This window comes from Odocoileus virginianus, chromosome 1, assembly GCF_023699985.2.
Source record: "Odocoileus virginianus isolate 20LAN1187 ecotype Illinois chromosome 1, Ovbor_1.2, whole genome shotgun sequence".
In the NCBI taxonomy this organism is placed as follows: domain Eukaryota; kingdom Metazoa; phylum Chordata; class Mammalia; order Artiodactyla; family Cervidae; genus Odocoileus; species Odocoileus virginianus.
Genome location: NC_069674.1, coordinates 6,872,287 through 6,898,553, shown reverse-complemented (window position 1 = coordinate 6,898,553; position 26,267 = coordinate 6,872,287). Strand labels below are relative to the sequence as shown.

The following is a 26,267-nucleotide window of genomic DNA, read 5'->3' as shown; positions in this document are numbered from 1 at the left end:
GCCCGTTTGGCCCCGTTTTCTCTCCACAAGCTCCTTCTCCAGTTCACGGATTTCATCAGCTGATCCCTGATTCTGCTGGGCCCACTTTCCACACTTCAGCCACTGAGAATACCCACGGCTGGAAGACCTTTCTCCTGACTCAAATCTGTGAAATTCTCCAGTCTGGATCCCACCTCTGCACACACAGGAGCTGTGCTGTGTCTAAGCTGCCCCCTCCCAAATCGGCCGTGCATTTATGACGGGCTTGGCACGTAAATGTTTCCTGTGCACAAACCTAACGACTTGATCCTGGATCTGAATCTACTCTACTCTCCAGCTGGTTCTGCAGGTCAGGGCCCGACCGGCCGCCTCTCCAGCCCTTCACGCCAGCCCGGGGCCTCTGCCCTGCCTCTGACTGCTGGCCCTGATGTCCTCCCATCCTTTTAGAAAATTTCAGTGGAAACAAACATATATCCTTTCGAGTCTGCGCTCTTGGGCCGTCACGTCCCCTCTCTCGTGCCTTCATGCATCTTTATAAAGGAGGATGTTGATGACCCCCAGTGGTAAAGAACCCACCTGCCAGTGCAGGAGACACAAGAGACATGAGTTTGATCTCTGGGTCGGGAAGATCCCCTGGAGTAGGAAATGGCAACCCACTCCAATGTTCTGGCCTAGAGAATTCCACAGACAGAGGAGCCTGGTAGGCGACAGTCCATGGAGTTGGAGTCGGACACAACTGAGCGCACGCGCACACGGCCCCTTCAAAGTCAACCATGTAGTACCGTTGCTTTCCCCTTTCTGAACCCCCTGTAAGAGCATCTCATCCTCTGCTCTCCGCTTCCAGACTCAAGACTCAGTCCTCTACCTTCAGCAACTCTTGGCTCTCAGGCTCTCTGCCTTCAGAAGTCTGGCCTCCCCAGGTTCCATCGCTGAGCCGGGCACAAACCTCTGCCTCTGTGAATTGTCCCTTCAAATGGCCTGAACCCTGCCACACTCAGGAGCAGAGCGAGAGTAGATCGCTCTGTGGGCCAGTAACCTGCCCGAAGTTTCTTTCTGAGCCCCACTGGAGGACGATTGGAATCAATACCTAGCGCAATGAGGGTGCACTGGCGCCTTTAACAAGTCCAAGGAGAGTAACTTGGATGCAATATACACATGAGAAGTGTTCTGATTGGTGCCTTTTGTGGTTTTCCCAAATTGGCACCAGGTGCCTCTGCACCCCTTCCCTTACCCACACCCCACCGTCAGCAGCGGGCCACAGCCACACCTCCACCAGCTGCGTTTCCAGCCAGGCAGGAGGGCTGCCGGGTCCCGAGGGTAGCGTCCAGCTTTGCTGTCGGTCTTCTAGCCTCTTCTAAACCTGTCGCCTCTCCCTGCCTCCCACCTGAGCCCCACTGTCCTCTGACAGGGATGGTGTGCGCTGGGGCTCCACCCTCCAGTCGGCTCATTCACGTGTCAGGCCTGCCTCTCCGCGCCCCCTGGGCCACCCAATACGAGGAAGCGGCACAGAAAAGGACTCAACGGAACCTGTCCTCCGACACTGGGCACATGCCCCTCGGCCACCTCCTCAACCCCTCCCCTTTTACGACCAAACAAAAACGGCAAACAGGAAACGCTCGTCTTTTAAAAATTACTCTATTATTATCAAATAGAACCACAGTATCCAAAATGTCATTATAAAGTTCTATCCCCAACTAAGTGGCCCTGCCCCGCCCCTCCGAGTGGCCGGCGGCCAAATCACGCCCCCCGTGCTGATTGGTTTCATCCATTTTATTGTCAAGGAAATGAACAGCCCGAAGGGGGTTCCCCAGGTCCGCGCTCTCCCCCCGCCACTGGGGCCCCCCGGGGGAGACGCGGCCGCCCCGCGTCCGGGGGGGAGGAGGGACGAAGGGAGAGGGGGTGGGGGAGGGCTCACGGCAAAAGGGCTGGGGGCGCCCCGTGCCCGCCCGCCGGGATCGGGCCGGGCGGCGGGCCGGGCCGCGCTCACTCGCCCGTGTGGGTCCGCAGGTGGTACTTGAGCGACTGCTTGTAGCGGAAGCACTTGGCGCAGTGCGTGCAGGGGTAGGGCCGCTCGCCCGTGTGCGCGCGCTGGTGCTCCAGCAGGTGGTGCTTCTGCGTGAAGCGCTTGCCGCACTCGGCGCAGTGGTAGGGCCGCTCGCCCGTGTGGATGCGCCGGTGCTCCAGCAGGTGGTGCTTGCGGATGAAGCTCTTGCCGCACTCAGGGCAGGCGTGCGGCCGCTCGCGCGAGTGCACGCGGCAGTGGTTGGTGAGCTTGGACTTCTCGCTGAAGCTCTTCTCGCACTCGGGGCACTTGAAGGGCCGCTCGCCCGTGTGAGTCCGCTGGTGGCGCAGCAGGTGCGAGGGGCGGCTGAAGCTCTTGCCGCACAGGCTGCAGATGAAGGAGACCTCGTGCTTGCCCGCGTGCACGCGCTGGTGGATGACCAGGCTGATGTGCAGGCGGAAGCTCTTCTTGCACTCGGGGCACGTGTAGGGCCGCTCGCCCGTGTGCGTGATCTGGTGCTTGGTGAGGCTGGACTTGTGGCTGAAGCTGCTGTCGCACTCGGGGCACTTATAGGGCTTAGGGCCGCCGCCGCCGCCACCGCCGGAGCTGGGCGACTTGGGGCGCGGCTTGAGCGCGTGCTTGGGGGCAAAGCCGGGGCCGCGCTCGGGCGAAGCGTAGCCGCCGCGGACACGGTGGATGCGCTGGTGCAGCGTGAGCTGCTGCTTGTGGCGGAAGCTGACTTCGCACTCGGCGCACTCGTACGGGCCCTCCTTGATGTGGTTGCGCTGGTGGATGATGAGGTTGATCTTCAGCCGGAAGCTCTTCCCGCACTCCATGCACGTGAAGGGCCGCTCGCCGCGCCGGTTCCGCTGCTGCTGGCTGCCCGAGCCCCGATTCTCGCCCGGGTGCCGCTCGCCGTGCGACGGGGGCGCCAGCCGCTTCACCGCCGGGTTCCCTAGCTGCAGCGGCGGAGGGCTCTCCTCGCCCTCGGGGGACAGCTCCCCCGGCAGCGGCGTCGGGTACAGGCCGGCCTCGTACCTCCCGGACAGCTGCCCGAGGGACTGCAGGTGCTGCGGCAGCTCGTCGTCCTCGTCGTCTTCCTCCTCCTCCTCCTGCTCCTCGGTCTTGATCACGATCCCCTCTGCTCCGGGGGATGGGGGGGAGAGAGACAAGACGCCATTAGGTGTCGCCTGGTGCCCCTGACCCGGGTGAGGCAGCCCCTTCGCCCACACACACCGCGTGCGCACCGTCGGCCCCGAGGCCTTCGCACCTGCCTGCTTGCTCCCAGCGGCCCAGGGAACCCGGGCTAGCCGCGGGGCTTAGCTCAGCAAAGGGCCTATTCGGGCCCGTCTGACCAGGCCCGAAACAGGCAGATCGGAGCCCTATCTTGGAATTTTCTGTGGAGGAAGCGGGGACGACGGGGTCCTCATGGTGGGACGCGGGCGCTGCGTGTGCCCATCGCCTGGCACCTCTAGCGGGTAGGGACTCACAAGTAAGAAGGAACCTGCACGCGGAGCCGTCCTGGAGGCGCCCGGGTCCAGGGAGCCAGAGGCTGGCACCCTCAGGACCTATGACTCTCCAAGCCCATCAACACCGGTCTTATTTAAGCCACTTGAGGGTCGGGTTTCCACCACGCGTGTCCGAAGGGTCCTGACTCATCAAGTTCACAACCTCTTCCCCTCTGCCTGAACTCGGCTCAGCATCACTGGCCTCCTTTCCGGAACCCACCTGGAGATTTCTCCTTAGGTGCCTTCACTGCCCCTCCCCCAAGAAGCCCCTCGCCTGGGAGGTCTCCAGATCCTGCCCATTGCTTAACACCCAGCCCCAATCCTGTCTCCCCCTGAAAACCTTCCTTGACCTTCCGAACCTGTACCCCTCAAGCCCTCCTGAGCCCACAGCAGGCGTGGGGGTGCCTCCTGAGGTAGCACCTCACCTACATGGGTGGATGGCTCACTGCCAGCAGACTCCACCAATCCTGACCCTGGAGCTGGCTGGGGTCTGGGCCAAGTGTTCCATGAACACCCCAAATGGTGGCTGTCCTCCTCTTGGGCCTCTGCCCTCTAGCCTAAGAGGTTGTCTGTTTACAGGGTTCCTGGAGAACGGAAGTCCGAGAGCCTGCCAGCATCTGTGTGAATTTTCTCAAGTGCCTTGTTCTTACCTGGCCCTCTCTAAACACTGAGTTGGGGAGCTCTATTCTTAGTGGCCAACTTTGTGTGACATGAGAAAGGCATCCACTTTCGAGTCCACCTGTGAGGTGGAAGATGAGACAGTCTGACACTTGTGGAATTCTTAGGAGCAAATAACTGAACTTTATTCACACCACTTTGCACCTACGCTCTCTCATGTTCCCAATATCCTGTTACAGGAGAAATCAAGAATTATCCCTGTCTCACAGACATGGGGCATCCAAGCTTGTGGCTATCAAGTCACATTTCCAAATAAAGTAAATAAAATGAGACCTCTTCAGCACTTGCAACTGAAGGACCAGCTAGTCTGTCCCCTCAACTGACAGGGAAACTGAAGCTGGCAGTGTTCGTGAGCTGGCCAAAGTCTTGTAAGTCTGTCAGTGACCGCTAGGCCACAGCACTTCTGGCTACTTCTCTGCACCCTGTAAGTGGCAGTGTTAAAATTAGAACACAGGTGTGCTGAGTCCTAGCTCAGGCCTCCCCGGCATAAGACAATGCTGCCTCAGTCCAGTCAGGACGCTCAGCAGGAAGTGACCCAGAACATCCCTGGAACATGATGCTTAAAAGATCAGGAAGGAGGAAGCAGCTTCGGAGGTTGGCAACTCATTGCTCTGGGGTTGATCCTGAAAATAGGTTGTTTATGAACGGCAGAAGGGAAATATGGGCCTTGAAATACTGGAACTCTCCTTGGGTTTCAAAGTTGTATTTTCTCAACAAAGTAAGAATGAAACAGTTGGCCCTAAAATTCAGGACTTGAAATCCCACAAAGAATCTTAGAATATTACTAAGTGGTACTAATAAAATTATCAGGAATGTTCACAGGGCAATCAGTGCAAGGGAGCCTCACAATTTGCCTTGTGTCTTTCGCTATTCTCTAATGAAGGACAATGTAGTATGTTAAAAAGGTTTCTTGACTATCATGCAATTATTTAAAAATAAAGAGTTAGATCCACATCGTTTGACCAAGAACAATGTCCATGATGTTTTATTATTGTGTGCAAAAAGACAAACTGCAAGGCAATAAAATAAAGTGAAAAATATTTAAATCATCATTTCTCCACATAAACATTAACTGATATGATGGCTAATGACTCCCAGTATACTAAACTTTGATAAGTCTAATATCTTAATGATGATTCAAGAAAAGTTCAGGTTCATTTCATTTATGCATATAGTTGTACAATTCCCGAGTAAAACAATAGCTAAGTCTAATAGCGTATTTAAAAAATACACCATGAGGATCACAGGGGCTTTTCTCAGGCCTGCATGGACAGGTCAGCGTCACAGAAGCCATCCTGGCAGCGCTCCTGAGAGCACATGTCCTCACAGGGAGCAAAGGTGTGCAGACTGGTGACCTGGTGGCTTTGAGATTAAACAGAAACGAGGCCTAGATTCCGCCAGAAAAAGACAGCACGGTCTCAGCCATTTGCAAAGATGTGCGATCCAAGATGGAAATCTTCAAACCAGTTGAGGCTTCTAGTGTGACAGGGATGACCAAGGACAGGCATATCAGGAGACGGAAGTTCTCGCCTTGCCACCAGTGTGTGACCTTCTCGGCCTGCCGAGGGAGGGGCCGGAGAGATGATCTCTGCCATCCCCGGAGGTCCTCGTCTGACCTGGCCTTTGGCTGCAACACCCTCTTTCCTTGCCCGGGGATGGATGCTTTTAAATCCCGGGGCAGGGGGCCTGGACCTAAGGCCCTGCTTGGTTCGGTCACAACTGTTGAGCTTTCGGGGTCACACGACCTCTCTGAAGGAGACCTCTGTTTCCCCCCATGTAGGAACCCCCACCCTGCCCCTCCGTGGGCCTGATGACACCAGCTCCCCCCACTCACCCGCACAGTTCCTCTGCTGCACCAGCATCTGCTTGAGCTCGCTGAACTCGCCCGAGCCCTCAGTGGATGCTTCCAGCGGGTTTTCCGGCTCCTGCATGTCCAGGTCCGGCTGCTCACCGCATGGGTCCCCCAGCTCTGAGTCCTGGAAGCCGTGCTCCTCCACCTGGCCCATCAGGGGCTCCGGAGTCTCTAGGCTCTCCGAGCCTTCGTCATTGGTCTGCACCTCAATCTTAATCACGATCCCATCATGAGCTGAGAAGGCGGGCGGGTGGGGGCGGGAGAGGACAAAAGAATCCAGAACATGTTCATTCCACCTGCTCAGGTTTTTGCAGCCCTAGAATTTATATTTTCAAAAAGTCTTATTTTAGAGACCCTGAAGAAATATCCCGAGTTGGCGGTGAGTAGGCATAGAATTTTCTGGACACCGTGTAGCCTTGAATATAAACTGGAGTCAAGTTAAAATAGAGGCAGTTTGTTTCCACGACCCCTTGTAATTTTATAATAAGATAGTCATGCTTTCTTTTAAAAAGAGACCCCAATTCCTTTTCCCAGGTTAGGCCAGAACAAAGTCAACAGCATCTCTCTCTCTCTCCACCTCAACCAAGTTAATAAAGACAAGGCTAATCATGTGGTTGCGCTTCCCAGGTGGCTTAGAGATAAAGAATTCGGCTGTGATGCTGGAGATCCGGGTTTGATCCCTGGGTGGGGAAGATCCCCTGGAGGAGGAAATGGCTACCCACTCCAGTATTCTTGCCTGGGAAATCCCATGGACAGAGGAGCCTGGCGGGCTACAGTCCATGAAGTCTCAGAGAGTTGGACATGACTTAATGACTAAACAATGACAATAGTCATCTGGTCATTTGCACACCCTTTCAAGTCCTCGCCAGGTGTCCTATATCAACAGACCAGAACGCCCCCCCCCCCCCCAGTCCCCTCTCCCAGCCTCCATTTATAGGCACAAGAGAGGGCTGCAGGGTTGTTTTTAGTTAAATAGCATCTGATTACACACATGGCCCTGACATTTTTTTTTTTTAATCTGCTTGTATGTCTGTTGTAGGCTAATTTCAAATGTTGTTACACACAGGCATCACTTTACATAAATGGGATTATAGCACACATTTCTGGTTTTCAGTGCAGTATTTTTCCCCTTTTAATTTGCCTCCCCTTCCCCTCGCTCCCCACTTGACAAGTATGAGCGTCTCAGGTAACTCCCGGAACGGACTTCACACTTTTTTCTATGCTTATTGAATGATTTATCATAGCACATTTACATTCCTGTTTCTTTTCTAGCCATTCGTTGCAAAAAATAAAACTGCCTTACACATAATCCTCTATGTTCCTTTTCTCACCCAAATATCCTGTAGAAATCCCTTCACAGCAATTTCTGTAGGCTAATGCATCCTTTTAAAAAGACGAGAATATTCCACAGTGAGGATCATATAGCATGTGTTCAATCATTTCCTTATTGACAACATTCACTTTTTGCTCCTAGGCTTTTGCCCTGGTGAACAGCACTGCCATAAACATGTGTTTATTTATATCTCTAACTGAAAGGAGTGCTTTTATTTTTAGGAGAGTGGCGGGAGTGGGACTGCAGGGTCAAAAATTAAAAATATTTTCAATTCTGACAGATGTCATCAGCCTGCTAATCCACAGGGCTGTGACAATTCACATCTCTACCAGCACATTCCCCATGTCCCCGCCGGCAAAAGACATCACTGCTCTTTTTAATTTTCCTCGGTTGGACGGGTATAAAGTGATAACTTATTAATACTTTACTTCCCCAATGAGGGTAATGTGAGTGTCATTTCTTGGTCTTTGAGAGTGGATTCTATGTGAACTGTGTTCTGTCACTCGGTCAGTGACCTTTGATTCCTGTATTAAAGAGAACCCATTTCTCTTACTGGCATTTCAAATATTTCCCCCAGATTCATCATTTGTCTTTGCCTTTGTGTTACCTTTTATCATAAAACTTTCCTAAAGTTTTCATTTTGTCAGTTATGTCCCTTGTCCTTTTTATAGCTTGTGGGTTTTCTGTTTTCTGAGAGTTAAGCAGGTCTCCTCTGGCCCTAGGTGGTTCACCTGGTCTCCCAGATTTTATTCCCAGGTCCTTATCATTTTACGTTTTACCTTTAGCTCTTTATTCCACCTGAAATTTACTTCATCTTGTGTACAGTGTGAGGTAGGGGCTCAACTTTATTTTCTTGCTTATGGATAAGAGCTATGCCAGCATAAATCCCCTCAAATCACTTTGTTAATTAGGGAAACTGTCAACATGCAATGCATGAACATATTTATTTTTTGAACATTTATCCCATAGCTATTTACTGAGCACCAACTACGTGTCATGTGCGTTCCAGTGGTGGAACACATGAGGGAACAAAACAGAGCTCCCTGCCTGCCTACATCTCACATAAGGCAATGAACATAATTAATAAACTAGATGGTATGTTACAAGGTGTAAGTGCTGCAGAAAAAAGAAACAGGACCAGGATCCCAGTGGATGAAGCTCCTCATTGGCCTTTCTTTGACACGTTCACTTGTCCCGCCCAAACAAAGTGGACCACATCACCAAGAAAGCAGACAGCTAATCATACTAGCAACTGATGCCACATGGCCTAAAGCTGGGTTCTTTCTGATGCCTGGCAAGCCTTTAAATCCTATCTGATCAGTGGACTAATTAAGTCCCAAACGATGGGAGTGCACTGTGTAGGAAACAGTCCGACAGCCTTCCACGCAGCCCGTGCCTACTTTCCCTCTGAACTGAGCCACCAGAGATATCTTCATCCTACTCTCTGTCTTACAAAAAAGATAAGTCATCCACACTCACACCCTGGCTTCCTCCTGCTCCAGCTTGACGTCATAGCCTGGCTTCCTGTGTCCCCTCTCTGGCCTCCCCTCTTCTGGGCTCTCTACTACATCACACCGGCTCCAGCATCAGAAAAGTATCTTCCCTGACTTCAGAAACTCCTGGAAATATTTTGCTTGCCTCCTCCCAAAGATAATTTTTTAAAACCAGGTACTCGTTTGCACCTTCCTGAATAAATACATAGAATGCTTCAATCGCTGCAAAAGATGTAATTTCTGGAGTATTGTAAATATTGATATTTTAAAATAAACTCTTCCATTGCCATTTAATGTTGCCAATGGAATCTTAGAACCCTGGCAATTTAAAACCCACCATTATTCACTTAAAAAATACACGAACAAGTTCTTCTTTGATACTTGAAATTTTAATATCATTCCTTTTCACCTTGGACTTCTATTTCCATTCCCACTTTACCCACAGAATTTTATCCTAATAGAACATATTTTTGTGCTCAGATGCCTTTTACTGATCACCTCATCTACCACTCTGCCACAGAAATGTGCATGTAAATGGAAAGATTAATTTTGCTTTCATTTCTAATAACCACAGGGCTCTAAGAGTTACTTTTCTGCCTGGCTTAAGTCATCCTTAGTTATTACTATTGTGGAGTGAAAAATAATTATTCAAGATGGGAAACCAAAAACCTGGAGGAAGTGAATCTCTTACAAAGATGGATAGGGACTTTTCCCCCAATTAGTTCAGTTATCTGAGAGTGAATATTCTTATCTCTTGAAGGAGACAGAGTTCAGAATAAATTCTATTCCTACTTTTCATTTTTATAAATATAACCATTGGGAGAGCTCATTTGCATAGATCTGGAGATGGGCTGGCGGGAGCTTTGTTATGGAATCATCCCTCTATTCTGTGAACTTCTGAATTACAATGCTGCAAAAGCACATGGTTAACATATCATCAAAAACTGTTTTTAATGACCTATTAGCTGACAACTTAATTAGGTTCTCTTTCTATTTTGTTGAAAGCCAGGTATTCCAAATATCTGACTTCCAAACGAATTCACCATCCAGGCCCCTGAGCCATGCACTTCTGGTCCCCGTCCCCGCAACAGTCTGGCTTGTGTCTTTTGTTTCATGACCCCAAGGGCGTTTTATACCTCAGAGAAACACTCCATAGTAAGGCAAGATGGGCAGGAGGTGCCTGTTCTTTATTTTCAATAGTGGGAGAGCCGGGAGCTAAGGAACAGCACTACTGGGTCCGCAAGCGTCCAGCGCCCACGCTGATGTGTTTTATGAACGAGAACAGATGAATGAAGACTTGGAAACGGGACCTGAAAAGCCATCTGTGTTGTGCCTTCTGGGAAAGCCACTTGTACCCCCTGAGCATGGGTGTTCCAGCCTGAAGACCACAAAGCCTTCCCATCCCTTTGTTGTTCAGTCACCAAGTCATGTCTGACTCTTTGCGACACCATGAACTGCAGCATGCCAGACTCCTCTGTCCACCACTATCTCCCGGAGTTTACTCAGACTCATGTCCATTGAGTAATGCCATCCAACCATCTCATCCTCTGTTGTCCCCTTCTCTTCCTGCCCTCAGTTTTTCAAGGCATCAGGGTCTCTTCCAGTGAGTCAGTTCTTCACATCAGGTGGCCAAAGTCCTGGAGCTTCAGCTTCAGCATCAGTCCTTTCAACGAATATTCAGAGTTGATTTCCTTTAAGATTGACTGGTTTGATCTCCTTGCAGTCCAAGGGACTCTCTTGAGTCTTCTACAGCACCACAATTTGAAAGTATAAATTGTTCGGTGCTCAGCTTTCTTTATGGTCCAATTCTCACATCTGTACATGACTGATGGAAAAACCATAGCTTTGAGTATGTGGACCTTTGTCGGCAAAGTGATGTCTCTGCTTTTTAATATGCTGTCTAGGTTGGTCATAGCTTTCCTTCCAAGGAGCAAGCGTCTCCTTGGTTGCAGTCACCAACTGCAGTGATTTTGGAGCCCCCCAAAATGAAGTCTATCACTACTTCCACTTTTTCCCCTTCTATTAGCCATGAAGTGATGGGACCAGATGCCATGATCTCCATTTTTTGAATGGTGGGTTTTAAGCCAGCTTTTTCACTCTCCTCTTTCATGTTCTCCTTTAAGACCCCCATTCCACCAGACATCCTAGGCTGCTCTCAGCCCATCATGACTGTGATCCTCTGAACCCAAGCCGTTGTCTGCTCCTCTATGGCATCTAATTCTTTTCCCCTTGAAGTGGGCAGCAGGTACACATTTTTGTGCCTGTCCCCTTCTTTCTGGGCAGCAGAGAAGCCAGTGTTTCCCACTGAACCGAACAACTTTTGAAACAGTACTGACAACCAACAACCAGACTGCATTCATAAATGGTAATCTGTTCTCCCATTTAAAAAAAATTAATCAAAGACAAATACATTGTGGGAACATAGTTTATGACCAAAGGTAGCATTTCAAACCACGGGAAAGGGATTAGGTAACTGGAGTGGAGACAACTGGATTCCTGACTAGAAAAATCTTCACATATCTCACCTCAAATAAATTATGGATGAATAAAACTTTAGGCATAAATAATGAAATCACACTAGGATTAGGGGGAAAAAACAGTTTTTTCCCTCCCCCATCCCCTCTTTCTTCCTTTCTATAAACAACGTTGAGCTGAGGAACAGGCTACTCTGAGACCCTCTGGGACTTCAAAGATTCCTTCCAGAAGCTACCTGATCAGTTACACCAAACATATTGGATATGCACAATACTATAATCTTTATTATAATGTGCAATCAACTATAACCTTTAGGTTATATTTTTTTGGAAAAAAATATATTTAGGTAATATTTTTTTGGAAAAAAAATTTGTAGATTTGCCTTGATATTGTTTGGTAATAAGAAATATTTAATTTGTGATTGGTTTTTAATCTTGTAACTACATTTCTTCATAAGAACTCTTCTGAGATGGGAAAAATCTCTGCTACAAATTGTTTTCAAAGGTATTAAATGTTGTGAACACAGTTAATTATTAATGAAGCGGGTATAATGTTATTCTGGGAGACAGTTAAACATTTCATTATTTACATTTTGTAATTTTCAAATAAAGACGTCAAAGATATATTTTTGGAAAAAGCAAGTTGCTAAACAATGTACTTCTATGCTGTCTGAAAAAAATTTTTTTTAACAATGAGAAAGCATTTATTACATAATTAAGGCTCTGTGTATATATGTTTGAATACATGCACACAAATTGAAAGGAATAAGCCGCTCTTTTCTTTTCTTTGGCTGTGCTGTGCAGCTTGTGGGATCTTAGTTCCCCAATCAGGGATCGAACCTGGGCCCTCTGCAGTGAAAGTGTGGAGTCCTAACCACTGGACCTCCAGGGAAGTCCTAAGCTGTTGACTCTTGAGAGAGAATTATGGAAAGTTTCACTCTTTCAGCTTTTTTTCTTTTTGAATTATGTTGATGCAACTTCAGAATTTCATTGGAAAGTGAAAACCAGCACTGCCACATTAACTTTCTCTACAAGCTCAAAGCACAGAAATGACGGCTGACACGGGCTTTCCAACCTTCTCATGGGTACACTTTCTGTTAGATTTTTTAAACTTTGGTATATTAATTTTTAAAATCATCTTTAAAAAGTTTATATATGCACATAGGTCAGAGGGTTGAAGAGTTCTTAAAAACTCACTTTTAAGAAGCTCCCCACCGTCCTTCAACTTGCTCCCAGAGGCAGTCACTTCCCATCCTTCTAGCTGATTCTTTTGTCACTCACCTTCATACCTCTCTGTAACATAATGACACTGCTACTCCTTGAGTTTTCAGTTTTAAGCATCATCTACTGACTTCCTAGAGCTGGAGGTGAGGACCATCTCTTCCTCATCCATCCACATCTTGTCCAAATACCTGATTCTTCCCAGTTTGTGATTCTGGTTGGATTAATAATGGGTGTTTTTATTATTGGATTATGTAAATGCTATTTAAAATTGAATCATGTAGCACACTTACAAGTACTTTTCTATGCACTTTTCGATTTCCCTGGAGGTAGTTTTCTTTTCTTTTGCTTATTGGTGTTTAGTCGCTCAGTTGTGTCAGACTCTGGCAACCCCATGGAGCCCTCCAGGCTCCTCTGTCCATGGCATTTCCCAAGCAAGAACACTTTTTTTCTGATTTTTCTATTATCTGGATGGTGAACTTCCATCTTTTGATTTTCTTATTCTCTATTTTCTTTTCTGTTGTCTTATTCTATTTTTCTGGGTCATATACTCAATTTTATTAAACACTGCTCGTTCAGTTCAGTTCAATCACTCAGTTGTGTCCGACTCTTTGTGATACCATGGACCTCAGCAAGCCAGGCTCCCCTGTCCATCACCAACTCCCAGAGCTTGCTCAAACTCATGTCCCTAGAGTTGGTGATACCATCCAACCATCTCATCCTCTGTCATCCCCTTCTCTTCCTGCCTTCAATCTTTCCCAGCATCAGGGTCTTTTCCAATGAGTTAGCTCTTTCCATCAGGCGGCCAAAATATTAAGAGTTTCAGCTTCAGTCCTTCCAGTGAATATTCAGGACTGATTTCCTTTAGGATGGACTGGCTGGATCTCCTTGCAGTCCAAGGGACTCTCAAGAGTCTTCTCCAACATCCCCAGTTCAAAAGCATCAGTTCTTGGGCACTCAGCTTTCTTTATAGGCCAACTCTAACATCCATACATGACTACTGGAAAAACCACAGCTTTGATTAGACGGACCTTTGTTGGCAAAGTAATGTCTCTGCTTTTTAATATGCTGTCTAGGTTGGTCACATCTTTTCTTCCAAGGAGCAAGCGTCTTTTAATTTCATGGCTGCAGTCACCATCTGCAGTGACTTTGGAGCCCAAGAAAATAAGCTTGGTTCTCAGTCATCCATTTATATTAAAAGTCGAGTACTCAAAAGTGAATTGCAAGTCTGGTGTATCCAGGGAGGGCATGGTTTCCCAGCAGGATGGTTTGGCTAGGTCATTTCACTGGGAAATCTTTTGGGCTGGCCCTGAGAGTCTCCAGATAAGAGTTTCCTAGTACCCTGCCCTGAGGGTTAAACTTGGATGTGAGCATAATTTTGGGAGTCAGGTTAGGGAAGAAAGCTGGAGATGTCAAGATCTGTCTGTAAGCTTCACTCATTCCCTTGTTTTCAACATGGTACCCATCCTCTCAATTGTGCCTAATGTCCACGTCCAGAGATGCTTTTGTCTTCAGAGAATAAGCCTTGGTCACCCATCAGGGTGGGGGCGAGGCCATCGAGGGAAGTGGCAGTGTTTACTGGCCTTGTAAGATGTTTGACTAGTGCTCTGCTTTTAGCCTCACCTTCACCCCCATTTCCAAAGCTACCTGGTATCTCCGGTGCTGCTAGCTGCCGGGTCTTGAGCAGGGTTGGGTGGACTGCAGATTGGGTTTCCTCCCAGCTTCCTTGACACCAGTTTTGGATTCAGCTTTCTAAATCAGTGACCGCTCAGCCATCTGCTCTCAGCCTTCCAAAACTCAGCTGCTGCCATCTCCTCGTCCATTCCTTTTAAAAGTCCCTTCACTCTTGTTTTGGGTGGGGGGGGAGGTGGGAGTAAGCACATGTTCAATCTGCCACCTTTAACTTGGAATCTTTCTTCATGTGATTTTTCTTAAAATTATTCTTAGTGAATAAGAAGTAATATACACTCATTTTAGAAAATTCTAGAAAGCATAGTAAAATATGATTTGGTTTGTATTTCCACCCAGTTTTTCCCCTATCTTTTGTGGACGTCATTGACTTCCTACTGCATTTACATTATCCGCTTCTTTTTTTTTTTGGCCTTGCCACCCAGCTGCTGGGATCTTGATTCCCCCAGCAGGGATCAAATCTGGACCCTCAGCAGTGAAAGCACAGAGTCCTAATCACTGGACCTCCAGGGAATTCACTACATTATCCATTTCTATATCCACGTCTCATATCAACTGGCTTCAAACAGGGTTCGGGAATCCTCACCTTAAGCAAACAAGGCTCCTTACCCCACCCACCTCATCAGCGTTTCTGCTCTGCGCTCACAGCTACACTGGGATGACCTTCACTTCCTCATCATCTGTCCACTCGTCAGCCCACTCTATAGGCGTCCACCCTGGCCACACCACCAGTGCTTCTCTTGCTAAGACCACTGATGTTGCTAATGTGCAAATCCAGCGGACACTTGGCAGTCTGTGCCTTGAAAGTGAAAGTCACTCAGTCATGTATGACTCTTTGCGGCCCCATGGCCTACACAGTCCATGGAATTCTCCAGGCCAGAACACTGGAGTGGGTAGCCTCTCCCTCCCCCAGGGGATCTTCCCAACCCAGGTCTCCCGCACTGCAGGCGGATTCTTCACCAGCTGAGCCACCAGGAAAGCCCAGGAATACTGGAGTGGGTAGCGGATTCTTTACTGACTGAGCTATCAGGGAAGCCCATACGTAAGTAAGGAAGAAAGTCTTTGCCTTACTGAACCACAGTGCAGCATCAACACTGTTCACCCTGCTCCCTCCCCGGGGAAACACTCTTCTTGAATGTAGACGCACTATCCTAATTTCTTACTACCTTTCAGGCCACTCCTCCTATTTCCTGTGATTTCTTTGGTTTCTTCTTCTTTTCCCAAACCCTAGAGCAGTGGTTTTCCACCTTGGGCTGCACATGAGAATCACCTTGGCATTGTTTTAAAAAATACTAACACCTGGGCCCCACCCGGATATTCCAAGTCGCTCTGAAAGTCAGGGCTCTGGGGGCACAGCCTGTGCTCCTCCTCTTCCCCTGTTCAGGCTGGGAAAGATGGTCTCATCCACGCTACTGAGGCCCCCCAGGTCCATCCCTAGCTCAGGTTTCTGCTGGGTGTTCCGGTCTCCACACTCAGCACCAGCTCCTGGACACGTCCTGAGATCTCACACCTAACGTGTTCCTGTCTTTTCTCCGGGTCAGAGCCTCCCACTGTCCTACCCCCTCACTCTTGTCAGGACCCCCTGTTCTCGTATTCAACATCTACCAGCCACCCTTCACAGACATCCATCCATGTCTGTCCCTGGCTTAGGCCAGATCTACCCAGCCAACGGAGAGCGCCTCCTGCCTTCCAGTCCTCCTTCCCCATGAGGAGTTCTCCTCCAGGAACTCCCACTTGTGTTTCCACTAAAAATCCCACCTCCTCTGAGGCTCCTGCCAACCAGCCAGGCTCAATAAGGTCTTCGTCACTGTGGTTCCCAGAGCCCTGGAGCCTGTCTGCATGGCACTGCGATAGCGGCCAATATGTATTTTTATATACATGGGGTATTTAGGTTGTTAAAACCATTCTCTTGACATAGAACATGGTACAAAAAGTATTGAATGAACTAAATAAACAGACAAGTGAAAATACGGTGCAAAAACGCTTCACATATGATTTCAGTGGCTCTGTGACACTCTATCGTGGTGTAATATAATATTTGTTCAGCCTTATTTTTAAAAGATTTTTTTCACGTGGACTACTTTAAAAGTCTTCATTGAGTTTGTTACAATACTGCTTCTCTTTTAGGTCTTGGTTTTTGGCTGCGAGGCATGTGGGAATCTTAGCTCCCCAACTGGGGTCAAACCCACACTCCCTGCATCAGAAGGCAAAGTCTTAAGCACTGGACCGCCATGGAAGTCCCCTGATATTTGTATATCTTAATCCATATTTTTGGATTTTTTTCTAGGCTATAGACTCTCAGAAAAGAAATTATCAGGTTAAGTAAATGAATATTTAAAATATTTAAAACATATTTTAGTCCAAAAAATATCAAACTGCTTTGTAAAAAGGCTGAAGATACGTACAATCTATGAGAACCTGGATTTCAGCCATGGCTTCCGGTGTGTTTGCTTCACTCTGCTAATCTGTCAGGTGACAGCGGTCTCCGGCTCCCCCAGCCCCCATTCACCCCTACAGGGCTGTGAACAGGAGCCCCGGCTCAGGGGAACTTGAGGAGGGCCAATATCTGAGTCGCCTTCAGACCTCCTTGCCGTTAGGAATCCGAACCATAAATGACAGTTTATGGACTGCATTTACTCAACCAATTCATAAGATGGTGATGTTCGGTGTACTTAGAACCAGGAAAGTTCTCAATCTTCTAGCTGTTTCCCCCTTGGTATCACACTTGCAGGTCTGGCCCACGGCTGGCCTGTGGCCGCCCTTCCAAGGGAGAGGACTCGCGAATAAGAGGTGACCGCTGGCGTGTTTGGGGTTCTGATAACTGAACTCATAGGCCAAGCCTGCGGCCCCGAGGCCAGAGCCCCACACACAGGGGTGCCCTGTGGGCAGTGCTTCCTGCTCCACTCCTGTCCTCTGCTCCCGTTGGGCTCCACGGTTAGTGGAACAAATGGCACATTCCAGCTGCACAAGGCAGCCTCTGTGAGGCTACCGCTGCCCACAGACGCCCCGGCTCGGACACACTTGTGCCAGAACCAACCCCGCCTGGGGCCGAGCTGGTTGAGGTTATTCGCTCTTGATTCCAGCCCCACTTGGTGGGAGGCCCACCTGTGATGAGAGTGTGAACAGGCCGACAGAGGACAGGATCCATGTTTCCGTCCTAGCACTTCTAAGAAGATGCTAGAAAGGCAGCACCCGAACTACAAAACCCCATGGAGACATCAGCGGGGTTCTAGGATCTTTACCACAGACTGCCTCTCCCCTCTGGTTTTCTGCCTCCCAAGCCCTCTTTCTGATTTCTCTTCTTTTGCATCTCTCCATTCGCTGTGGCACTGGTTTTGGATGCAGCCACTCAAACCTTTGACATCCAGACTTATTTTCCTCCAAACAAGTGTCACACCTTGTCCCCAACTCCCTCTCTCACCTCATCTACTTTTAAATCTATCTTTCTGCTTGCCAGAATGAACTCAGGACCAGCCCCTTCCCTCCATTTAAATCTCTAGGCAAATCTCTAGAAAGTATTGATGCTTTAGGGTTTCTCTGAAACATGCCAGCATTTATTTTCCCTTGGGGTCCTGCCTCTTCCTGAAATTACTTCCACTCTTACTCCACGTGGCCACCTCCTCCTGGTCCCAGAGCCAATGGCATTCCTTCATACGAGACCCAGCTTTTGACCCCAGCTGGCTCTTCAGCCAGGTTATCCTCCTTTTGCAAAAGACAGGATCACCAATGACGTTTGGCCACAAAGGACAAGGACTGCCCCCACAGAAGACCTTTGGGTGAGTGATGCAAGCCCAAAAGCAATGCTAAAGAAGGGGCTCCGAAACCACCTGTACCCCGAGAGCACCACGGTGCCGGTGTGGGGACTTCTGAGTGACCTCTGTGTAAGAACCGCTCCCCATGCACACAGACAGTGCCTGGCGTCCCAGGCCGCTGGCCCCTGTGGGTCAGCATGCCGGGCCCTGGCTCTCAGCACCCGTCCCGTTTCACAGATGAGAAAGTAGACCTCCAGAAGAGTAAGCAACTAAAACCACACAGCGAGGATGCGGCAAGGCCGGGGCTCCGGGGCGGGCAGCCTGATGCCGGCTCTGCTCCAGAGCCCACGGCGGTCCTGCCTGCACCGCCCTGCCGCGCCATCTTGCCGCCTCGTCTGGACCCCGCCCGCACACTGGAGGACCTTCAGGTCAAGTCCCTCCACTCACCGGCCGCAGGCCCAGGGACGTGGCCCTTCTCTGGGGAGCTCGAGGCTGCACCAGCGTCAGCATCCTGACAAGGGAACGCCTTTCTGTCAGTTCTGGTTTTGTTTCCCGCAGAGAGCGAGGTGACGCTCGGTCAGGTCAAAAGCCCCCCGAGACCACGGTGTTTCTAGTTCCGCCACCAGGGCCGCTGGTGACCCGGAGGCCCCAGGGCCTCTGGGCCGCCCTCCTGCACTGGCCTGCTGACGCAGCCCGCCAGGGTCTCCTGTGGGCCACACACCCCACGCCGGGCCTCCTGGGCGCCAAGGCCTCAGTCGCCTGCAGCCACTCACCGGCACTGGGATCGGCAGGCGCCTCGCCCTCCTCAGAGTCCTCCTGCTCCTGCATGGCCGGCCTCTCCCCTCGTTCCATCTGTGACATGAGGTCTGGTTTGGAAATTGCATAGTCTGGGCAGGAAGAAGAAAAGAAGATATTCTATGGGGTGAGGTCGCACTGGATGCTACAAAACTGTCACCTGTGTGCGTGTGACACCAGGCGCAGCTGCCCTACTTGAGGCTGGCAATGCTGCAAAGGAAAGGGCCAAGTTTCCAGCCCTTCTCCTTAGGGCATGCTGAGTGTGCACATGTGCACGCACGTGTGTGTGTGTGTGTGTGTGTGTGTGTGTGTGTGTGTTGAACCCATCTCAGTTCCTCCCAGTGGGACCAGCAATGGGGCGCCACTTGCTGACTGATGGGAACTGGCCCTCAGTCATCTGTGGCTCACAGGTGGCCAACGCCTGCTCAGATTTTCATGACAAAGGCAGAAGATACTTAAAATTTTATAAACGAAAAAACTAATCTTAATAAAATCTAGAGGTCATGAAACAAAACACTGATGGTTTTTTTTACATTACAAAAAGTTTCAAGTTCTTCGGAAATAAAGTCAAAAGATGACGGAACTCGAAGAAAATAGTATCTCACATATATTTGTAAAATATAAGGCCACGGGTTAACATCCACAATTTATATATAAATATATATATATATATATATAGTCTCTATGGTTACTGAAATAAAAATATCAAAGGTAGAAATAGGTAATTCATAAACACATAAAAAGATGCACAAGTTCCCATACCAATACAAGTCAGTATCATTTTTTGTCTGTCAGAAAAGACAAATCTTTACAATAGGAGAACCTCTGTTGGGCTAAGGGTGTGGAGATGGTGCTGTCACACTGCTATGTGAACACACACAGCCCTGGGGATGGCCCACAGAAATGCCCGTGACGGTGTACATAAGCACCCTCTTTCCTTGGCAAACCCACCTCCTGGAATCCATCCTGTAGAAATACTCGCGGAAGTGCACAAACCCAGAGAGATCCTGACTGCAACCCTCTGTAGCAGTGAGCACAGGCTCGGGCTGCCACTCATCAATAGTTCAATATCACCAGCACAACGGTTCACCAGGAACACTGCACTGCCCTTCAAGTGGGCCTGTGGGCTGACACAGGAGCTGTCTCTGGCTACCGCTGGTAAAATAAGTGGGGGATCCCATTTGTGCAAACCACAAACCACACGTGCACGAGTGCACAAAATGATGGGAAACAGTATAGGCCCCAGGGTCCACGCTGGTTCCCGTGGGGGAGCGGCACTGACTCGAGGGTGGGGCTGCTCATTATCATACAAACCTAAAGTGTTGCATTCACACAATTATGCATATACTTTAAAAAGGAAAGGGAAAAAAAAAGGTATCCCATGGAGAGGTATAGATGGATAAAAGTAACAGTTCCAGCAAGGATCAAATTTTCTATGCAACAGCATATTTAATGTTTTTCTAATTTTGTGTGTGTGCATGTGCAGGTGTGTGTCCAAAGAGTTCCCCACATCAGAGAAAAGGATACACATAATACTAAAGCTTATCTTCCTAAGTACTCATCCTCAAATACTGTCATTAACAAAGATAATAAGAATATACAGATTTGGGGGGAGGAGAGATCTTGGTGAAACTGTGACCTCCCGGTGGGGACCTAGGATGTTCCTTTAACCCCCGGGGTCACACCGTTTCTCTGCACAAGGGGGACGAGAGCTCTCAGTCAATGGCAGTGCTCAGGGCTGACACCTGTCCTAACTCTCACATGGGAAAGGTGTGCTGTTTAAATGCAGTTCTCACAAGGCACCTCACACTTTGTTCAGTAAGGGTCTGCTGGACAAACTGAATTTAAGTTTTATATCTATGTATATACACACACCACTGATGTTCTAGTTTGTCCCCCTGACCCCTGTGGCTTCTCCATAGAGTGTTGTCTCTGTTTACAAACTGTGCTCATCTGGGCTGCATTGGTGTATGTGGGTATATGGGTGCCTGTTCTTGTTTGTTGTGCTCTTGAAAATGATTTCTGGGCACTCAGAGGCCCCAAAGCTTCCTAACGAGCCCCCAGCAGGCCGGCAGGAAGCCGCGGGCAGACAGCCGTCTTCTTACCCATGGAAACCAGAGACTCGTAGTTGCCGCGCATCACATTCTTGTACAGCTCCTTCTGCCACTCGGACAGGTTCCCCCACTCCTGCTCCGAGAAATGGACGGCCACGTCGTCGAACGTCACAGGGACCTGAAACCACACAACAGGCTCAGCGTTGACCCACCTGAGAGCATCACAGGGCCTGGGCTGCTGGATCCCAAAGCTGAGAACAGCTCCCGCCCCCTGGGCCTATGTCAAAACTCTCAGGCCTGGAGCAGAAAAGGTCCAGCTGTGGGTTTTCACCAGGGACCTCTCTAGAAATCAGGAAGCTTCAGCCACTGTCCAGGCCCGAGAGAGTCAGGGCCCGGGGCTGTCTGGTCCCCTTCTCCTCTAAGAGGACAATCCCTGCTGTTGTAAAGCGTGGTCTGCAGACCAGCAGCAATGGCACCGCTGGGGAACATGCTGGAAATGCAGACTCACAAGCCCCACTCCAGACCCACTGATTCAGACTCAGCATTTAGTAAGATCCCCAGGTGATTCAGCCACTTACCCTGGTGGCTCAGATGGCAAAGAGTCTGCCTACAATGCAGGAGGCCTGGGTTGGATCCCTGGCTGGGGACGATCCCCTGGAGAAGGGAATGGCAACCCACTCCAGTATTCTTGCCTGGAGAATCCCATGGACAGAGGAGGCCACAGTCCATGGGGTCGTAAAGAGCTGGACACAACTGAGCGACTAAGACACACACTTCCAAGTGATTCATGTACATAACACGACCTGCAAAGCGCCGGCCTACACAACAGGGTCCATGCATCTTCCCCCGTCCCCACCCCGGCCCTGCCCTGAGGCTGTGCAAAGAGACAGTAGCATAAAACAAGCAAACAAACAAAAACAGAAAACCAGTCCACGTTCAAGTGCTCTCCTCTGGGAAACAATATTAAAACCTAACTGTCCTCTGGTGTTTTAGGACATCTCTGAAAAGCACATTTTTACTGGCATTAACATGACTTATAAGTTAACTGATACAAATGTTGCACAGGACAGGGCCCTGTAACATTTCGCAGAGTCCTCCTTCCACCCCGCCAAGAAACTACACTGGTCCACACTTGTCCACAGCTCAACCACTTGGCCTTCAATGTGCCTTTCATCCCTAGATGTCACGACTGAACCTCTTACCGTGACACTCCCATCACTAGGACGTCTCTCTGATCTATAACCTATGCTTTTCAGCAACAGGAGGAATTCATTTGGTCTGGGTGTGTCCTGTTCTTAGTGGAGCTGGGGACCAGACATCATCAGATTCTTTTCCTTCTTACCCATAGCTTTCCTTTTCTTTGATACTAAATTCCTAAAATCCATGCCAGTCCCAGTCACTCCTTGGGAAGCCCCGGCTGGGATAAAGTTACCTTGGGAACTTCTCCATTGCTGCCGGGGGGCAGCCGCAGGATCCAGAAGTTTCTGTTCTTCAGTAGGTTCTCCATGTTCTCCAGCCGCCTCTGCAGCAGCCCGTACTCCTGCAGCAGGGTCCCCAGCACGACCCACTTGCTCTCCAAGTGGTTGGCAAACTCCACGGCCGTCTTCTCACAGTCGGCGATCTTCTTCTCATTCGTGCCAGTCCGGCCCTCCAGGGTCAGGAGCCGCATGGCTTGGGCCTCCAGTTTCCTCTCTACCGCTTGGACAGCAGCCCACACAGCCAAGCGGGTGATCTCTGCCGTTGGGAGTGGGGTATCCTTCTGGGCCGCAGCAGAGATCTGGAAGGGGGTGTCCTTTTGGGAAACCGGGCCCTGGAGCAGGGGGTCCATGTCGGTCTCGGGCACGGTGGGGGACAGGGTCAGGGGGTCTCTCTCAGGAACTTCGGGGGAGTGGAGCGGGGCTTCTTGATGGTGGGCGGAGTGGGAGAGAAGGGACATCTCTTGTTCGGCAGTGGCGGGGGGCGGATACGGGGGCTCTTCTGGGGAAGTCAGGGGGCCCTGGATCCGAGTGTCTTGCTCGGAAGCACCAGGGTACAGGAGTGAGGGTCCCTTCTGGAGCACCGGCGGCATTCGGCCAGAAGTCTCTTGCCTGGGGGCGCCGGGAGTCTGGGGTAGGCAGCCTTGCCGGGAGACAGCGGGAGACAAAGAAGGGAGTTCTTTTGGGGGAAGCACGTGGGATTGGAACAGAGTTTCTCGAGCGAGTCCAGCTGGGGCCTGACGTGAAGTTTCTTCCTGCAGGACGTTGGGGAATGACAGAGGGGAGGAGCGCTGGGTCTCCATGTCCAACTGCTGGACCTGTGTTCAGGGAGAGAAAGGACAGCATTGAAGGCCAAGAGTCTCCAGCAGGCAAATAAATTCCAAAGATAAACACTCACATTAAAGGGGCTTCGGGCTTTGTAACAATACGATACGCTCCATGGACATGAGTCTCTTCTTGAGACCCTCACGCTGATCTACGTGTGGATGATACAACTACTATTAACAACAAATAAAAGATGGTAACACCACCTCTGCTTCTATAGAGCCATCTCCCTTTTCACAACATACACTGTGCAGGAGTCATCTCACGAGTAGAGGTGTGGGAGAGGAGAAAGGTTACTGGCCTTGAGCTGGAACACTCGGTTTTCAGCACCATCTATACCAATGCTGCCTGGGTCGCCCTGGCCCGACTATTCGTCTTCTGTTCTCAGGGTCCTCAGCCATTAGACAGGGTCATAATATCTCACCCACCTGCTACCTCACTGAGTTTTTCAAGCAATGAGCACTAAATATAGAGTAAAGTTCTGAAAAGCAATAGAGCAGAATCTTATTAATGCCGGGCTAGCTGAAGACTGCCAGCAAGGTGGGGCTGGTTCTACGGAGGAACTTACCTCGGAGGTGAACGCAACATTCAGCCCCACCACTTCTATTTGTATCATCAGGTAGTAGTGGTACCCATGTTCTTTTCCTTGTTTTGACCAACAGTAAGGATACACAATTACCTAAAGCTTCCCAGACCTTTTGATAAAAAGCTGAATTGTTGACTTAATAACATTTCTCAGAGAGTTGATACAGTATAGGTTTGCCTTTGAAACACGTTCTGCGGACCCAGCCCCTACTGGAGAGGCTGAATGGGCTACTGGGCACATGGGCTGGCTCCTGTGATATGCAGAGAAAAGAGACACTGACACAGGTGCGGTGGGCATGGCAATTCAGAGCCAAGGTTCCTGGGCAGAGGGTCCCCAGTGGTAGGGGGACCCTGGTTGTCAGGGTCCTCCCCATGGTTCATGAGGTGGGATGGAGGAAAAATGGAGGTCTGGCAGGATGGGAAACAGAGCTGAAGTCAGCCAGTTCCATGACCTGTGTCATGGTTGGTGGAGACTGGAGCCAAAATAAAGACCGACTCCTTCAATTACTTGAAGGGGGTTTCAATTATTCACACTTTCCCCATTCCCTGCCTTGCTATGTCCATGTTCAAGGAAAGCTTGTATCATCATAGAGGTGAAACCAAGGTCTTCTGAGTGACCAGCGCTGTTTCTATCTATCCAGACAATCAATATGTTTATTGGAACTGAAAAGAATTTCTTCTTTATCTATGTTTGTCAAGCATACTCTTCTTTCAATGAATCTGCTGAATGGCCAGTTATTATGTGCCAGATAGAAGTTATCTTTAAAGTAACTGAAATTCCTTTTTTCTTCATTTGAAAATTAGCATATCCCTGGTGTCCAGTCTGAAACACAGTATGTGCTCAACACATGTCTGCTGAATGAAAAGTATAAATGACAGGGTTACAAAATGTTACTAGAGTTAATAATGAAGGGGGTTCCCTAATAGCTCAGTTGGTAAAGAATCCACCTGCAATGCAGGAGACCCCGGTTCAATCCCTGGGTTGGGAAGATCCCCCGGAGAAGGGATAGGCTACCCACTCCAGTATTCTTGAGCTTCCCTTGCAGCTTAGCTGGTAAAGAATCTGCCCACAATGTGGGAGACCTGGGTTTGATCCCTGGGTTGGGAAGATCCCCTGGAGAATGGAAAGGCTACTAATTCCAGTATTCTGGCCTGGAGAATTCCATGGACTGTATGGTATAAAGTAGGAAAAAAATATAGAGTTAATAATGAAGTTCTTTGAATCATCTATCAAAGATGATTCATCTAAACCTACTTATACCTTCTAATGCTTTCTTTCATTTGTTCATTCATTCATTTATGTGTAGCTTAACTGAGACAGCATCAGGCTTTTAAGACAAGGACTGAAGATTCAAGACCTTGTTCAGGCAAAAGGTTTCCGAGGTAGTACAACCCAGCAGCTTTGCAGGGAACCAGATGTGAGGGCTAATTAGTCAGGTAAAAGCTGACAATTATTTGGCCTTTATTGTGTGCCATGAACTGTGTTTTACACGGTTTATCTAATTTACTCTTCACAAAACCTTATAAACAGGGACAACTAGAATTCTTATCCACACTTAGCACAGGAAGGCGTGGAGGTTTGGAGAGGCTAAGAAACTAGCCCAAGGTCACACAGCCGTCTGGCTCCAAAGTCTGCGTTTCAGCCTACGCTGTAGGTCGCCTCTGGGCCTCACGTACCAACTGAGACAGCTGGTCAGTGTGTGTTTTGAATCCTTTTTAACTCTAAAATTCGAAGGCTTGGAGATTAAACAAAGACCTGTGGGAAGGCCCTGCCCATGGACATTCTGATTTAATGGTGGAGTCAGAGACCCCTTCAAAAAGCTCATGAAAACTATGGATTCTCCCTATCAAAAACACACAGGAGCACATACCCAAAATTCAGCAAGCACTCTCAAGGGCATCACAGACCCCTGAATCTGAAGGCTCATCAACAATTAAGCCACCTCTCAACTCTTCACAGGCGAGGGAGCGACCAGACAACCATCTGGGATAGGAATCTCAGACACAGGGAAAGTGAGGAGCCTAATGCAACACAACAGGTACAGGTATGGCCCTGTCCTCACAAGGGGATTAGGGTATTTGCCTACAACTAGTAGGAAGAAGGGAAAATCCCCAGGGGCCAAGTGAGTCTCCCGGGCGTGATCCAGGGGTTTAACTGGAAACAATGAAGAAAAGCTTCAGGACAGTATATAAAGCCATTAGAGCAAGGCATCTTTACTAAGCAGTCTAATCAGAGCTCAAAGGAAAATACCAGTTCTTTGCTCTCTATTATTACAGTGTCTCTATCCATTTCCGGATTCTGAGCACTGTAGAGCCATGAGGGGCCACAGGAGAGCATCCCCTCCACCGCCCCCAAATAAAAGCCCCTGGCTCTATTTTCATCAGTCCCAGTAAACTTGTGGCTTGATATTACACTAAGCAGAAAGAAATGGCCAAACGGAGGAATGGAGCTGTAAATATGATATGTAAGATTAATAAGCTTACATTCTCAAACTGCTGGGGACAGGGAGAGAATTCCTCTGGTTCTTATTTCATAGGAGTTAACCCACCCT

At 49.2% G+C, this 26,267-nt stretch overlaps 1 protein-coding gene across 3 annotated transcripts in view; it reads right to left on the bottom strand.

The window, feature by feature from the left end:
* Positions 1-1,597: 1,597 nt before the first annotated feature.
* The window catches only part of ZNF777 (zinc finger protein 777), a 26,686-nt gene continuing 2,016 nt past the window's right edge, over positions 1,598-26,267 (bottom strand). For all 3 annotated transcript variants that reach the window (XM_020893516.2, XM_070459087.1, XM_020893515.2), the window contains exons 2-6: positions 22,263-23,123; positions 20,882-21,008; positions 18,755-18,868; positions 6,002-6,253; positions 1,598-3,122 (exon numbers count right to left, since the gene is read on the bottom strand). In XM_020893516.2, the coding sequence (XP_020749175.2) occupies positions 1,963-3,122; positions 6,002-6,253; positions 18,755-18,868; positions 20,882-21,008; positions 22,263-23,108 (2,499 nt within the window). In that variant the 5' untranslated portion in view covers positions 23,109-23,123 and the 3' untranslated portion in view covers positions 1,598-1,962. The remainder of the gene's footprint in view (positions 3,123-6,001; positions 6,254-18,754; positions 18,869-20,881; positions 21,009-22,262; positions 23,124-26,267) is intronic.